This window comes from Centroberyx gerrardi, chromosome 2 (genome assembly GCF_048128805.1).
Source record: "Centroberyx gerrardi isolate f3 chromosome 2, fCenGer3.hap1.cur.20231027, whole genome shotgun sequence".
NCBI lineage: Eukaryota > Metazoa > Chordata > Actinopteri > Beryciformes > Berycidae > Centroberyx > Centroberyx gerrardi.
In genome coordinates this window covers 35,328,374-35,345,689 of record NC_135998.1, presented here as the reverse complement: position 1 = coordinate 35,345,689, position 17,316 = coordinate 35,328,374, and the positions used below count along the sequence as shown (strand labels likewise).

The 17,316-nt window shown below is 42.5% G+C and overlaps 1 protein-coding gene across 1 annotated transcript in view; it reads left to right on the top strand.

Moving 5' to 3' along the window:
* The first annotated feature begins 1,889 nt into the window (after window positions 1–1,889).
* tcf4 (transcription factor 4) overlaps window positions 1,890–17,316 on the top strand; it is a 252,910-nt gene continuing 237,483 nt past the window's right edge. Inside the window, 3 exon segments of the mRNA XM_078288401.1 lie at window positions 1,890–2,224; window positions 2,565–2,603; window positions 5,862–5,934. Coding sequence (XP_078144527.1) covers window positions 2,123–2,224; window positions 2,565–2,603; window positions 5,862–5,934 — 214 coding nt within the window. The 5' untranslated portion in view covers window positions 1,890–2,122.

The window sequence follows — 17,316 nt, the reverse complement described above, 5'->3', positions numbered from 1 at the left end:
ACTGGTTCTCTAACATAGAACCATCTCTTCATTTAGTGCATGGTTCTTCATGTTCCTCATATGGTTCTTTGGGATATGAAGAGGTTCTTAATTCTTATTTGAGCTATCGGATGGTGGGTGATGGCATACATTTGGAAAATAAACGTACTCCTCCACGGTCCGCAGGGAGGGGTGGAGGGTGTGTGTGTGTGTGTGTGTGGGAGGGGGGTTCTTGGAGGAAGCAGAAATTATTTGTGTATGGAATCACTAAGAAGAACCATTTTCGGTTCCAGTCGGCACCTTTATTTTCCCGTGTGAAACATTCATGTCGGCCTCTTGCGGACTTTCCCTCGTTAATCAGTGTGTGAGTTCCTCTCTCTCATACCAATTCTACAATGTGGGTTTTAAGACCCCGTCTTCTTGTAATGACATCGGTTCGATGCTGCTTAAACCTTTTTCATATCAAGGACCCTAATTTAGTCCACATTAGACCCCCATTTCATGAGATTTTGTCTCTCGGACCCAAATCTGAGAATATTTTTATTGTCAGATATGATTTTGTCCAGAACTCCATGACTGTCTGTGTTGTAGGTAGAGAGATAACAGAGACACTATGATCAAAACAGTCATTCTTCTACATTCTCTAATTGTGTTAACTTCTTGTAAATGAAATAATGCTGAAGTTTAACAATTCATCAGTTTGCTGGGGACCCCCTGGAACCCCCTCAAGGACCCCTGGTGGTCCTTGGACCCCACGTTGAGAACATATAGGTCCTAAACACTGCACATTCCCACTTTACATGAACACATGTATGTGATAATAAGCGAGAGACAGTCTATGCTGTATGCAGCTTTATAGGCGATTACATACGGCAGCTAATTGTTTAGCAGTGAAAGGCTAACAGAGAGCCGGGCTAGCAGGCCCGCTGCTGACAAACAGGCCTTTATGCCGCTCTTGCACCTGTGTGTTTTGCTGCTTCTCTGTAAGAGCAACCCACACATGCAGGCTGTAATTTGCAGAAATAGGCCAGTCATTTCATGCGAGGCTCCGGGCTAAAAAAGAGTTTTGCAAAGTATTTCCAGAGAGGCGTATTGGTCCTTTTCTATTTGATGTGGTGACCTGCATTCAGGTGGGGTTTATGAAGCACTGCACTTGATTCAGTGTGCTTTCTACTCTGGATTAAAAAAAAAAAAAAAAAAAAGTTGTATTCTCTCCATACTGGACATCTTTTGGCTAAATTTCAGGGGAGATTCCTCTCCCAAAACACACACAAAAAAAAATCCCCTCGTGCTTTCCTTCCCTTTAACCCAATTAACAGGATCCAAAACAAATCAGCCAATCAGCCGACCACAACCAGTCCAACCAACATATTGAAAAAATATTTTTTTTTCTAATGTATTTATCTTTTTTTTTTTGTAAATCCCGATTTATTGCCACAGAAACTCGCACTCCCGTCTCCCCACAGCGGCAGCCGCGGCGGTGTTAAATGAGAATGTAAGCTAGGTGGCCGCACGAACACATTTATACCGAGGCTGTGCCAGACGCACATGGGATCCTGTACCCGGGGATCTGTACCCAAACCCGAGCGGAGGGCGGCCGCAACCCCTTCCTCACACCCGACGTCCAGGGACAGCCTAACCTTCCTCGGATTGTTTCTTTGACTCGGAAAAGCAGATCTTTGGAGGTGATTTTCCCCTCGCGGAGAGGCTCGAGCCGCCGTGTTATTTATTTATATCCGCTGTGAGCCTGACAGTCAGCCGCGGCGGACAAACTGCGTTATAACGCGGAGAGGTCGGACTTTGCCTGGGAAAAACACACACGCGAACAGACTACCCTTCGCCCCCTTTTTTTCCTGTCAGTTTTTCCCAATTGATCTCCTCCGACCGGGACTCCGGGACTGAGATCTGTCTCTGTCGGTCCGTTCAGGATGAAAGAAAACTAGATTTTTTTTTGAGGCGCGGAGGCTTTGAGGTTTGCTGGATTTATTTCGCCGTGGAGGAGAAGAGATCCGGAGCGGTGCGCAAAAAGCCGAGGTCTTCCTCTCCTCTCTTCTCCTCTCCTCTCTCTCTCTATCTCTCTCCCTCTATCTCTCTCTCTATCTAGGCTATCTGTCTATCCTCTCCTATCTATCTATTTGTTTCCATGTTTTTAGGTCCGTGTGATTTTGCTAAAATGCATCATCAACAGCGGATGGCAGCTTTGGGAACAGACAAGGAACTGAGCGACTTACTGGATTTCAGTGCGGTAAGGAAATTACTATTACTATTATTATCATTATCATTACACTACAAGCCGTGGAGAAGCACACGCGCCCTGTAGGCTTATATATATATATGTACAGCGACCACTGTTTACATTTTAATATCTGTGTGCACGGCATACTGCATATTTTAGGCTTCACTGTGATTCAGTGTTTTCTCTTTTCAACTATTTAACAAAGTTGTGTGTTTATGTAACTGCAGAAAAGTCAATGCATATTGTTTGGTTTCTGCTGCGTAAAGTGCTTTTTTTTGTTCAACCAAAACTGTGTGTGTGTGTGTGCAGAGAAATGTGATATTGCATTAGTAATTTTGTTGTCTTATAGATGCGAAACAGCGATTTGAAAATGTTCCCAACATCCATGGTAGTATATCTCATTTTAAGTATTTTTTTCCTTATGTTCATTTTTGCCCATGATAGGATTTTGCAAAATGTTTGTTTGTGCAAGTTTCTGCTCCGCATCGTATATTTCAGATGCAACCTTCCTTGGCTGTGCACAGTGTTTAATCATAAACCTGCATGTGTTAGAGAGAGAGAGAGAAAGAGAGAGAGGGAGAGGGAGAGAGGGATTTAGGGAAAGATTTTGATAAATAGTCGAGGGGGAAATGTGTCACATCCGTCCGCTTCTCCTCTGTTTAAAGTCCCGAGTCGCTCAGAGAACAACAGCCGCCCTTTAAGTTTAAAACCAGACTCTCTATTCAGTGTGTGGCAGAAATATTTATTTGTGGCAGAAAAAAAAAACCCTGTAGAGAAGTTGACGGACAGGAAATAGTCTCTCCCCTCTCGGCCATGTTTTCTCTGCACCTCTCCTCCTCTGGGAGCAACTTTGGTCTGAAGAGGAGGAGAAAAACAATCAGAAACACCCCCAATAAAAAAAAAAAAGAGCTGTAGTGATCCTGTTATGAAATGTAGAAGGACACCATGCACATATCACAGCCAAACTACAAACTATAGGCTATATCATGTACTATAGGCTTATTATAGTAATATTATAGTAATATTATAGAGATAAAAATACCAAAAAGTACCATAAGATCACTATAAACTGAACATTGAGGACGTGTACATGTAAGTTCCTATAGGAATATTATAGGGAATATTACAGGGAAACCATAGGAGATGAAAAAAAATATACCATATGATTACTATAAAGTACCACAAACACAATGCAAGTGCCTATTGGAATATTATAGGGATATTATAGAGATACTATAGGAGATTTGAAAAAATAAAAATATAATATAAAAAAAATAGAAGATTAATATTAACTCATTGAATGCCACTGACACACTGTAAGTCCCTATAGGAATACCAATGCAGTACTATAGTGATTTTTCAATATTATAGTAATACCATAGGAAACATAAGCTAAGTCACTACTGAATACCACAAACACATCAAGTCCCTATAAGAATATTATAGGAATATTATAGAGATACCATAGGAGATAACCCCCCCCCCCCCCCCCCCCCCCAAGATCACTATAAAGTAACACAAACACACTGTAAGTGCCTATAGGAATATTATAGAGATACTATAGGAGATTAAAAAAATAGAAAAAAAAATAGAAATAAAATTTAAAAAATAGACTATACTATAAGATCACTATTAACTCACCATTGAATGACATAGTCACACTGTAAGTCCCTATAGGAATATCATTGCAGTAATATAGTGATTTTATATTAATATTATAGGAATATTATAGTAATACCATAGGAGATACGTGCTAAGGTCACTATTAACTCACTACTGAATACTACAAACATGCAAGTCCCTATAAGAATATTATAAGAATATTATAGTGATACCATGAGAAATGTAAAAATATATTCTTACCATAAAATCACTATAAACTCATTATTGATTACCTCAGACACACTATGAGTCCCTATAGGAATATTACAGTGATACCATATGAGGTTAAAAAAAATACCATAAAGTACAATAACATCACTATAAACTCACCACTGAATCATCCTATAAGTCCCTATAGGAATATTATAGTATTATAGTAATTTTCTGTACAGGCCTGTGTACTATAGAGTGCATTAGATCACATTTTAAAATTGCTGATCAGTTTGTATTAATAGCAGTTTTTAAAAAAAATGTATCAAAAGGAGGGCGGTAGGCATTATATCCCTTTTCTCTGAAATCTAACATAATGCTAATTATAATTTGTGCTGTCATTGCTCTTTACATCCTCACATACCAACACTACCAGCTCAAACTCTCAATATTGATAAACCTAATAATAATCTATACACATCTATACATCTATACGGGTGAGGAATGACAGATCCTGGTTTTGACCTTTCATTTCCCCCACTATTTTAATACAGATTGTTGCAGCTGCAGGACGATTAAATAGAAGTAACACACAGGCCACTTCTGTCTCCAATATATATATCTATATATCTATATATTCAGCTCACACTTCCAGGCCTAACAGTCTGTATTACTCCTACAGTGTAATAACAGAAGAACTGGTAAATGATGTATTTATGCTTTTTAGTGATCAGGGTTCAATTCACTTTCAATCCAGTCAATTCAGAAAGTCGATATTCTTCAAAAAATCAAATCCTAAAAAGCTTTTAGCTACAAAAAGTGAACAATGAAGTACAGTGTCTGTTTTGTAATCAACCTTAGCTCTATTTGACCATTAAACACATTGGTACACAGGCCTCATATTTATCCAATAAGCTAATCAATAGGGGCAGATATTGATGATGTGTGCATTGTCTTCCTGTAACGTTCTGCAGTAGATCTGTAAAACCTCTCATAGGTCTAACAGGGTTCCTGTAGGTTAGAGGCAGAAATCTTTATTCAGCTTCAGTGTCGAGGGTCTCTGTCACAACCTGGGCTTTATTGTCTTCTAGATACAGAGTAGATCTGTAGAATAGATCTGTAGAGGTCCAATCATTATCTCATGTGTTTAATATGCAGTAGATATGAAGTGTTTCATTCCAAAATGAGATATCCACCATTTGACAAAAGCGACACCTTCCTCTCACAACATGACAGATAGCTGCGGTGCTTCTTAAAGGTTAAGCAGGTGAATTCAGCTCCTGGTTTCCAGCATGAAAACACCTTCACAGGCTGGATCCTGCACATTTTACAGATGCTGAGTGATGCTTTTTTTTTTGTTTCCCAACATGTAAACACTGTATAGTGTTTCGGAAACTGAACTCTTCATATCTGTATTCAGGTTTAATCCAAAAGTCTGTGCGATAACAAACACTCTTTTGTTTTCTTGCTAAATAAACAATGGAGGAGTTTCCTTCCAAAACAAGATATCCGCCATTTGAAAAACTGACGGCTCTTATTACAAAATGATTAATGACACAAAAGTAAAACACATTAAGAGTAAATATTAAAGTTCATAGTCAGCTGAAGACAGTTATGTGTTGAAGGAATCATGTGAAATATCCACTGATTGATTTTAGGTTGCAGCATTTTCCCCCCCAAATGGTCACATGCTGTTTTGGAATGAAACCTTTCACATGTGTAGCGGACTTCGGTCTGATGTGTGCAGTGATGCTGGAGTGGGCAGTAGAGATGTGAGTTGCTGTCTGTGGTGTCAGTGGTCTCGGAGGTAACGTGTGCTCTGTTTGCCTTGTAGATGTTTTCCCCTCCTGTTAGCAGTGGAAAGAACGGGCCGACCTCCCTGGGGAGCGGACATTTCTCCGGCTCAAGTACGTCAACCTCCTCCTCTTTTTTTTTTCTCCTCCTCCTCCTCCTCCTCCTCCTCCTCCTCCTCCTCCTCCTCCCCCTCCCTGTCTCTTACACCTGCTTGGTGCTGCTTTGGTTGCTGTTTGAAGACTCTGTGTTGGCATTACTGTATAAGAAGCCATATTCTACATGTGCAAATGCGTTTTTCTGGGGTATTTATGGTGTTTTTTTTTTTTGCTTTGTGGATCACATTTTATTTTCAGGCAAATTAAAGGATTTCATGTTTTTTTTTTGGACATGACTCGCACATATTCCTGCTGGGTCTGTTGTGTTTTGCTTTGTGCATCACATGTGTTGTTGCACACACAACACAGGTAGTGTGGTGTGAATATTAGATGTGGGTTATGATCAGTTTGAATCGTGTGTTTTGGTATTATTATTGTACAGTGGCACTATTGTGCAGAAGTCCTCCTTCATATATTTCTACTGCATTAGTACTGTGTACAGTGGTAGTCATTGAAGAAGTACTTCATGTATTTATACTGCATCTATCCTGCAGTAGTACTACATATTGTTTACTCTTGTATCTTATACAGTAGAACCAAATTAATATTTTGCAACACAGTACTATAATGTCTCAACAGACTAGACTTAATTTCCAATGGCTGAAATTGGCAAAATCTGTATGTTGGTATTATCTTATAGTGGCAGTCAGGTGGATTTTAGTAAATATGACATTATCATGCGAACAGTGCAGGTCGTGTGATGTGATTATTTGCTGTTGTTTTAGATGTTTGGTTTCAACCAGTAAGGTGGAATATGTGTGAATATGTGTAAAGATACTGAAGTTTATTGAGTGTGAAGTTTCCTTTGTCCAAAGCACATGCAGCGCACACTGCAGCCTGCTCATATACACACAGTATATGTGGATTATTGCTTCACTTCGCAGTGAATAAGGTCTAAATACTTCTCATGTAAATTATTGTTATGAGGGGATGTGATTTTTCATGTTTCTTTTTCTTTATATCCGGGTATTAAGTTGTTGTTTTTTTCAATCCTGAAGGAGACTTCCTGTTTTTCTGACTTTCCCCTCTCATTCTTTCCTGCCTCTGTGTGTGTGTGTGTGTGTGTGTGTGTGTGTGTGTGTGTGTGTGTGTGTGTGTGTGTGTGTGTGTGTGTGTTGACTCGGCAGAGTTTGTTATCGTCAGCGGTGAAACATGGAGGCTTTGACTTTGAAACAGAGGAAATGTGTGAATGTCTGAAGATGTGGTTTAATGCTACCAGGCAGTCAGTCAGTCAGTCAGTCAGTAGTCAGTCAGTCAGTCAGTAGTCAGTCAGTCAGTCAGTCAGGCAGTCAGTCAGGCAGTCAGTCAGTCAGTCAGTCAGTAGTCAGTCAGTAGTCAGTCAGTCAGTCAGTCAGTCAGGCAGTCAGTCAGTAGTCAGTCAGTCAGTCAGTCAGTCAGTCAGTCAGTCAGTCAGTCAGTAGTCAGTCAGTCAGTCAGTAGTCAGTCAGTCAGTCAGTCAGTCAGTCAGTCAGTCAGTAGTCAGTCAGTCAGTCAGTCAGGCAGTCAGTCAGGCAGTCAGTCAGTCAGTCAGTCAGTAGTCAGTCAGTAGTCAGTCAGTCAGTCAGTCAGTCAGGCAGTCAGTCAGTAGTCAGTCAGTCAGTCAGTCAGTCAGTCAGTCAGTCAGTAGTCAGTCAGTCAGTCAGTAGTCAGTCAGTCAGTCAGTCAGTAGTCAGTCAGTAGTCAGTCAGTCAGTCAGTCAGGCAGTCAGTCAGTCAGTAATTTAGTTAATTAGTCAGTTAGTCAGTCAGTCAGTCACTAGTGAGTGAGTGAATCAGTCAGTCAGTCAGTCAGTCAGTCAGTCAGTCACTAGTGAGTGAGTGAATCAGTCAGTCAGTCAGTCAGTCAGGCAGTCAGTCAGACAGTCAGTCAGTCAGTCAGTCAGTCAGTAATTTAGTCAGTTAGTCAGACAGTCAGTCAGTCAGTCAGTCAGTCCGTTAGTCAGTTAGTCAGGCAGTCAGTCAGTCAGGCAGTCAGTCAGTCAGTTAGTCAGTTAGTCAGGCAGTCAGTCAGGCAGTCAGTCAGTCAGTCAGTTAGTCCGTCAGTCAGTTAGTCAGTTAGTCAGGCAGTCAGTTAGTCAGTTAGTCAGGCAGTCAGTCAGTCAGTCAGTAATTTAGTTAATTAGTCAGTTAGTCAGTCAGTCAGTCACTAGTGAGTGAGTGAATCAGTCAGTCAGACAGTCAGTCAGGCAGTCAGTCAGTCAGTTAGTCAGTTAGTCAGGCAGTCAGTCAGTCAGTCAGTCAGTAATTTAGTTAATTAGTCAGTTAGTCAGTCAGTCAGTCACTAGTGAGTGAGTGAATCAGTCAGTCAGTCAGTCAGTTAGTCAGTTAGTCAGGCAGTCAGTCAGTCAGTAATTTAGTCAATAAGTCAGTTAGTTAGTCAGGCAGTCAGTCAGTCAGTCAGTCAGTCATACATACATAATTGTATTCATCCATTCATCCACTCAGTCAGCCACTCAGTCCTTACTTGCAGTGTATCACCCAGCAACTGACTGACTGCCTAACTGACTGACTGACTGACTGACTAACTGACTTATTGACTAAATTACTGACTGACTGACTGACTGACTGACTAACTGACTTATTGACTAAATTACTGACTGACTGACTGACTGACTGACTAACTGACTTATTGACTAAATTACTGACTGACTGACTGACTGACTGACTAACTGACTTATTGACTAAATTACTGACTGACTGACTGACTAACTGACTTATTGACTAAATTACTGACTGACTGACTGACTGACTGACTAACTGACTTATTGACTAAATTACTGACTGACTAACTGACTTATTGACTAAATTACTGACTGACTGACTGACTAACTGACTTATTGACTAAATTACTGACTGACTGACTGACTAACTGACTTATTGACTAAATTACTGACTGACTGACTGACTGACTGACTGACTGACTCTCCTCACAGATTTGGCCTCTCTCTTTGACCAGGAGACTGTCTGTCTGCCGCAGTTGTGCTAAAAAGAAGAGACAGACAGCCAGACAGACAGACAGACAGACAGACAGACAGACGGACAGACGGACAGACAGTCAGACAGACAGACAGACAGACAGGCAGACAGACAGACAGAGAGACAGAGAGACAGACAGACAGACAGACAGACAGACAGACAGATTACTGTATTTGAAAATGCAGTAGGCAGCTTCCTTTCCTTGCTGGTTGTGTATCTTCTGCATGTTCTCTCCTGCTCTACAGTGTGGATGTGTGAGTTTGTCTCTGTGTTGAAGGACACTTTGTTCTTCAGCCTTACTGTCGACTGGAGAGCAAATCAAACAGATTCTCTTTGTCTTTCCAAAGTTTTCAAATTCTGATTGTTGTTGGGTAGGAAAACCCTTTGCAGCTCTGGTCTTTTATTCTTCATCTGCAGCTTCCTTGAGGTACAGGCATCACATAGCGTTTGTTATTACCGAAATCTTTAACCTCATTTATTTATTTTATTATTGTTCGGTGGTGACGTACAGATTTTGTATCGGTTACAGCAGCTGGTGATTTGAGCCTTTTTCAGCCTGTTAAAGCCTGTGGTTTTGACTCATAATTGTGTTTAATTAATTGTCTTTTTTTGTTTGTGGTAACACAGATTGAGCATAGCGATGCTATAGGGACAGAAAGAAGTGCAGAGAGAGATGAAGGTGCATTGCTTGATCTGTTATAGTATTAAACCAGTTTATGGCATGTTGTAAACCTTAAAATAGAAAATACAGACTCTCCACTGTCCTGCTCAGGCAGTCTATTCCTTTTCTATTGGTTCATTTAATGTGTCTTTTATATTTCTATATTTTATTTACTGTGATTATATATTGTGTCGTCCATCTTGCTGCCCCCCTATTGTCCCTGTCATTGAATCTGATGCTTTTTCCACTGCTGCATTTAAGGTGTCATGTAGTTTATGTATTTTTCAGCATCTTGTTGCATTGTGTTGTGTAACATTCAGTTAAACTGTGAGTCCGGTCAGTCCGGTAAGACCGACCCAGCGGACAGAATCCACACCTCAAGACCAGGAGGCGGTTTCACGTCTTGAACCGTTCCTGGAGGGTTTGGAGAGAAAAGAGAAAAAAAAAAAAAAAAAACCCCGGTGCTCTTCTGTTGTTCCCGCTCATGTTATTTGTCTCTAAACGGCGTTCGGGAGCCATTTTGTTCGTTGGCTGGAAAACAGAGAGATGCCGAGACGTCTTCTTTGTTTACCGCTTCGTTGTTTGGTTGTTGTCGTTTGTGCTCTGCGGTTCGGTTGCTGTTGTTTGCTCCCGCGCCGCGCATGCAAATGTGAGGAAGGACGACAAATGTTGTGTTTTTTTTGTTTTTTTTTTGGAAAAGGGTCTTTTTTTATTTTCTTTTCTTTAGGGTGTGAAGCGGCTGTTAGGCCTCCGTTTACTGCTGCGAGGTGTATCTTTATTTTTTTAAATACAGAAAACACACAAATGTATCACACACACACACACACTCAAACACATGCACACACCATCCTTACACATGCACACACACACACATACACACACACCCACAACAAACACCCACACGCACATGCGCAAGACACGTACACACACATGCACCGTGCTCGCTCCCTCATTCTCACAAGTACACACACACACACACACACACACACGCACACTCACACACACACACTCAGTTCACACACATGCTCTGCTCACCCCTGCTGTGTCTTTCTGCGGGCCTCGGCATTTTGATGAGCCTGGCGCTGTTTGTGAATGCAGCTAATTAGAACTCTATAGACCTACACAAGCCTGAGAGCACCCCAGCGCAGGGTTTCCCAAAGCCTGGGTCGAGGCCAAAGGCTGGGACACGGCAACGTCGAAACCGGGTCCCCGACTCGTCCTAAAAAGGGATTCATACTTCGCTACAAAACACAAGCAGCAGCAGCTAGTTGTGTGTTTTACAGGGTCAGCGGTCTGGACTCAGAGCAGAGAGAAATAAACCCAGAGATGCTGCTAGTTTACAGACTTCTGTTCACTTCTGCAGGTGAACTCTGACGTGGTTTCTCCTCACCATTCATGCAGTTGAAGGTCTTTGGTTTTGTCAAGTCAACTTCGTTTGTGCGGCGCTTTAAAACAGAAACCCGGTTTGTTCCAAAGAGCTTTGTTAGAGAAGAGGAAAGACAAGACGGAGAACATCAACAGCAACCTGAAGACCAAGGGAGAAAAGAGCGTGGAGGAAAGCAGGAGACAGAGCAGGAGACAGAGGAGGAGACAGAGAAGGAGACAGAGAAGGAGATAGAGGAGGAGACAGAGCAGGAGACAGAGAAGGAGACAGAGAAGGAGACAGAAAAGGAGACAGAGAAGGAGACAGAGCAGGAGGAGACAGAGGAGCAGGAGACAGAGGAGGACACAGAGAAGGACACAAGCAGGACACAGAGCAGGACACAGAGAAGGAGACAGAGCAGGAGACAGAGAAGGAGACAGAGAAGGACACAGAGCAGGACACAGCAGGAGGAGACAGAAGGAGACAGAGCAGGAGACAGAGGAGGACACAGAGCAGGAGACAGAGAAGGACACAGAGCAGGAGGAGACAGAGAAGGAGACAGAGAAGGAGATAGAGCAGGAGACAGAGGAGGACACAGAGCAGGAGACAGGGAAGGAGACGGAGCAGGAGACAGAGGAGGACACAGAGAAGGAGACAGAGAAGGAGACAGAGAAGGAGACAGAGCAGGAGACAGAGGAGGACACAGAGAAGGAGACAGAGCAGGAGACAGAGAAGGAGACAGAGAAGGAGACAGAGAAGGAGACAGAGCAGGAGGAGACAGAGAAGGAGACAGAGAAGGAGACAGAGCAGGAGACAGAGGAGGACACAGAGCAGGAGACAGAGAAGGAGACAGAGCAGGAGACAGAGGAGGACACAGAGAAGGAGACAGAGAAGGAGACAGAGCAGGACACAGAGAAGGAGACAGAGCTGGAGACAGAGAAGGAGACAGAGCAGGAGACAGAGAAGGAGACAGAGCAGGAGACAGAGAAGGAGACAGAGCAGGAGGAGACAGAGAAGGAGACAGAGAAGGAGACAGAGCAGGAGGAGACAGAGAAGGAGACAGAGCAGGAGACAGAGAAGGAGACAGAGCAGGAGGAGACAGAGCAGGAGACAGAGAAGGAGACAGAGCAGGAGGAGACAGAGCAGGAGACAGAGAAGGAGACAGAGCAGGAGGAGACAGAGCAGGAGACAGAGAAGGAGACAGAGCAGGACACAGAGAAGGAGACAGAGCAGGAGACAGAGAAGGAGATAGAGGAGGAGACAGAGAAGGAGACAGAGCAGGAGGAGACAGAGCAGGAGACAGAGAAGGAGACAGAGCAGGAGACAGAGAAGGAGACAGAGCAGGACACAGAGAAGGAGACAGAGCAGGACACAGAGAAGGAGACAGAGCAGGAGACAGAGAAGGAGATAGAGGAGGAGACAGAGAAGGAGACAGAGCAGGACACAGAGAAGGAGACAGAGCAGGAGACAGAGAAGGAGACAGAGCAGGAGACAGAGAAGGAGACAGAGCAGGACACAGAGAAGGAGACAGAGCAGGAGACAGAGAAGGAGACAGAGCAGGACACAGAGAAGGAGACAGAGCAGGAGACAGAGAAGGAGATAGAGGAGGAGACAGAGAAGGAGACAGAGCAGGAGACAGAGAAGGAGACAGAGCAGGAGACAGAGAAGGAGATAGAGGAGGAGACAGAGAAGGAGACAGAGCAGGAGACAGAGAAGGAGGAGACAGAGCAGGAGACAGAGAAGGAGACAGACTGAAACATTTTGTCAGACTTGGCATCACGTTTTTTTAAATAAATGTTGAATATCTCCTTCTGCATCAAGACTCCACACCTTGTGAAAACTTAAAAAGTAAGGCCCATTTTGGAAAAACAATATTTTGAGACCATGATCAGGCTTGGATCTGGATTTCTTTTAACTATTCTTTTCTAAAAATGGTTATATATATCTATATATATATCTTATATTTATCTTTATATTATATCTATACAGCATATATATATAACGTTTGTTGTTCGCTCCAAGGTTTTTAATTACTATCAAAATACATAAAAAATGATATAATTGGAGAAGTTATTCTGGTGTGTTGGTGTTTATACCTGCAGTTCAGATATATATTTAGTTTTGAAGTGACAGCTTCGCACAATGCCGTCTAAGTGAATATATATTTGGTTTTGAAGTCCTCAGAACGTAACGTGATGCAAGCCGACATATTTTGGGCGATAAAGTCCTTCGACACAATGCGGTCTAAACATAAACGCCGCACAATCCCCGCAAGTCTCCGGCTGACACGCTCAGCCCACGGTCATCACAAACCAGGAAGTGGATTAGGCGTTTTAATTATTGAGAGATTTTTGTTGTTGTTGTTGTTTATTTTAGGATCATCCCTAGAAAGATAATGCACACTTAAAACTCTCAGTGTGTTAGTAATCTCCTGGATGGCGTGGCGTGGAGCGGCGCGGCGCTCAGCCTCACTCTGCTGTCAGAGCGCCGCTCGTCTATTTAAGGTCTTGGCTGCTTTTGGTGTTTTCCTCTTTACGCCGCTAACCTCTCAGATCCGCTGTTTGTTTCCCTGTCAATTGTGTTGGAAGGGGACCGAGGTGTGTGTGTGTGTGTGTGTGTGTGAGTGTGTGAGTGTGAGAGAGAGTGTGAGAGTGTGTATTTGTGCGTGTATAAGACAGCGAGCGAGTGTAAAGCATGAGAGAGTGTGTAAGTGTGTGTGTCTGAGAGAGAGAGAGAGATTGTGAATGTGTTTGAACATGTGTGAGCGTGTGTGTGTGTGTGTGTGAGCGTGTGTGAGTGTGTGTGTGTGTGTGTGTGTGTGTGTGTGTGTTAGGGACTAAAGGGGGGGGCGGGAGGGCAAACCATCTACCCCTGTTGCCATGCAACTTGCAGTTGGCAGCGAGCGAGGGAGGAAATGTTTCATAAAGTGTGAATTGCTGAAAAAAAGAAAGGAAGAAAGAAAGAAAGGAAGAAGAAGAAGAAAAAAAGGTCCGGGAAATAAATAAATAGCGGCTCTGGCTAAATCTAAATCTCCTCTCTCCGCTCCGCTGCTATATTTGTATTATCTATCTGTCGAAGCTTAAAACATCAGCTCTCTGGGCGGCGATCGCCAAAATCCATCGATAAGCGCCGTTTTATTTTTTATTTTTTTATGCACTTCCACCTCTTCTCCTCTCTCTCCCTCTTTCTTTTTGTGTGAGAGAGCGCCGCCCGCCCGCCCGCCCGCCCGCCCGCCCGCCCGGCCACGCCACGCCACGCCACGCCACGCCACGCCACGCCGCGCCCGCCCGGCTCTGCCAGCGTCACGCGTTAGCAGAGAGATTTGGGGCGAGGGCAGATACGGCCCGGCGGCGTGCGCGCCTTATTTTTGTTCTCCTAATTGGCGTCGCTTATTAAGTCACAGTTCACAGAGAGAGAGAAAGAAAGAGAGAGAGAGAGAGAGAGAGAGAGAGAGGGGGCGCCGCTTTAATAACATCCCGCTCCCGTTTGATTCGACGCACTCGTACCGAGACAGATAACGCGCTCCGACGCAGAGAACTAACACCCCCCACCCCCCTCCACCCCCCACCCCCCCACCCCCCACCCTCCTCCACCCCACCCCCCCCCACCCTCTTGTCTCTATTCAGTCAAATCTGCCTCCGTTCCGCCCGTCACTCAAAAAAAAAAAAAACGGCTGATTGCATTCAAAATAGAGACGGAGCGCAGGAGCCAGTCTCTTAATACGAGGATTTCTTCCACCCTCCCACCTTCTCTCTCTCTCTCTCTCTCTCTCTCTCTCTCTCTCTCTCCCTCTCTCCCTCTCTCTCTCTCACTCTCTCTCTCTCTCTCTGCCTCGGAGACTGTTAAATTGTCTTGTTTCCCCCGGCAAGGCAGAACGACTTACAAAAACACCCAGCCGTGCTCTTAATTGTGGCGCGGATTAGGGATTAATAGGCGTTTTTAGCTATAATGGCAAAATATTATTAGCCCCATTTGCTTTTCTAATGCTAATAATGACTCCGCTAATAATGGCAGTGATTTCAAGGTTAGCGTCTGTGAGGCTCGTCGTGGGTTTGTGTGTGTTTTTTTTTTTTTTTTTTGCGGAGGCTTGTCGGGAGATTGACGTGCCGCTTGGCTCGCCGGCCGGCTCGCTGCCGGTCCGCGCTCCATATGTTTCCCCCCGAGACAAGCTGGAGACAGAAGAGAGAGGAGACTAGCCCGGTTTAGTTTACTGTGGTTTTGGTTTGGGTTAGTTTGGTTTGGCTTCTTTTTCCTTAGTTTAGTTTAGTTTAGTTTGGCTTGGTTTCATTTTATTTGGTTTGGTCTAGTTTGGTCTAGTTTGGTCTGGTTTGGTCTAGTTTGGTCTAGTTTGGTCTAGTTTGGTCTGGTTTGGTTTAGTTTGATTTGGTTTGGTTTGGTTTGGTTTGGTCTAGTTTGGTTTAGTTTGATTTGGTTTGGTTTGGTTTGGTTTCTTTTTGTGTGGTTTTGTTTTATTAGGTTTGGTCTAGTTTGGTTTAGTTTGGTTTAGTTTGGTCTGGTTTGGTCTAGTTTGGTTTAGTTTGGTCTGGTTTTGTTTTATTAGGTTTGGTCTAGTTTGGTTTAGTTTGGTTTAGTTTGGTCTAGTTTGGTCTAGTTTGCTTTAGTTTGGTCTGGTTTTGTTTTATTAGGTTTGGTCTAGTTTGGTTTAGTTTGGTCTGGTTTGGTTTAGTTTGATTTGGTTTGGTTTGGTTTGGTTTGGTTTGGTTTCTTTTTGTGTGGTTTGGTTTTATTAGGTTTGGTCTTGTTTGGTCTAGTTTGGTTTAGTTTGGTTTAGCTTGGTTTAGTTTGAATTGGTTTGGTTTGGTTTGGTTTGGTTTGATTTGGCTTCTTTTTCCTTAGTTTAGTTTAGTTTGGCTTGGTTTGGTTTTGTTTTATTTGGTTTGGTCTAGTTTGGTCTAGTTTGGTCTGGTTTGGTTTAGTTTGGTCTGGTTTGGTCTGGTTTGGTCTGGTTTGGTTTAGTTTGGTTTGGTTTGGTTTAGTTTGGTTTGGTTTGATTTGGTTTGGTTTGGTTTGGTTTGGTTTGGTTTCTTTTTGTGTGGTTTTGTTTTATTAGGTTTGGTCTAGTTTGGTTTAGTTTGGTCTAGTTTGGTCTGGTTTGGTTTAGTTTGGTTTGGTTTGGTTTGGTTTAGTTTGATTTGGTTTGGTTTGGTTTGGTTTGGTTTGGTTTGGTTTGGTTTAGTTTGATTTGGTTTGGTTTGGTTTCTTTTTGTGTGGTTTTGTTTTATTAGGTTTGGTCTAGTTTGGTTTAGTTTGATTTGGTTTAGTTTGGTTTAGTTTGATTTGGTTTAGTTTGGTTTGGTTTGGTTTGGTTTTGTTTGGTTTGGTTTGGTTTAGTTTGGTTTAGTTTGGTTTAGTTTGATTTGGTTTGGTTTGGTTTGGTTTGGTTTGGTTTGGTTTAGTTTGGTTTAGTTTGATTTGGTTTGGTTTGGTTTGGTTTCTTTTTGTGTGGTTTTGTTTTATTAGGTTTGGTCTAGTTTGGTTTAGTTTGGTTTAGTTTGATTTGGTTTGGTTTGGTTTGGTTTGGTTTGGTTTGGTTTCTTTTTGTGTGGTTTTGTTTTATTAGGTTTGGTCTAGTTTGGTCTAGTTTGGTTTAGTTTGGTTTAGCTTGGTTTAGTTTGAATTGGTTTGGTTTGGTTTGGTTTGGTTTCTTTTTGTGTGGTTTTGTTTTATTAGGTTTGGTCTAGTTTGGTTTAGTTTAGTTTCTTTGAGCTGTTTTTGCCTGGTTGTGTTTGGTTTGAGTTTTAGTTTATTGAAGTTTAGTTTGGTTAGTTTGCTTTGGACGGTTTCTTTTATTTTAGTTTGGTTTCTTTTAGCTTAGATTAGTTTTATTTGGGTTTAGTTTTGTTCAATTCGGTTTAGTTTCTTTGAGTTTAGTTTGATCTGTTTTGGTTTCATTTAGCTTGGTTCAGCTTAGTTTGGTTTAGTTTGGTTTCGTTCAGTTTAGTTTGGTTTAGTTTATTTTACGTTGCCTTAGTTTAGTTTGGTTTAGTTTCAGTTCATTTGATAAAAGTGTTAAAATGTAGAAGCATCTGTGAGTCACTGTGGATCACGGTGTTTAGAGTCAGCTATATGACTAAGAAGTAAATGTAAATGTCTTTATAGTAATTGAAGCTTATTCTACTGTTCCATCACTGTCAGTCACTCTGATGAGGAAGTCCTGATGAGCTTTAGGTAAAGGAGTGAATTCCCTGCTAATTTTTTGTTCTTTTCATCTGTTTTTGTGTCTTTTGTTGCCGTAAAGCTCTTTATAATATACGCTTCCTTTTTGTCAAAAGTGCTTTACAAATCTGTTTGGCTTAACTTGAATAAATGCCAAAAATGTG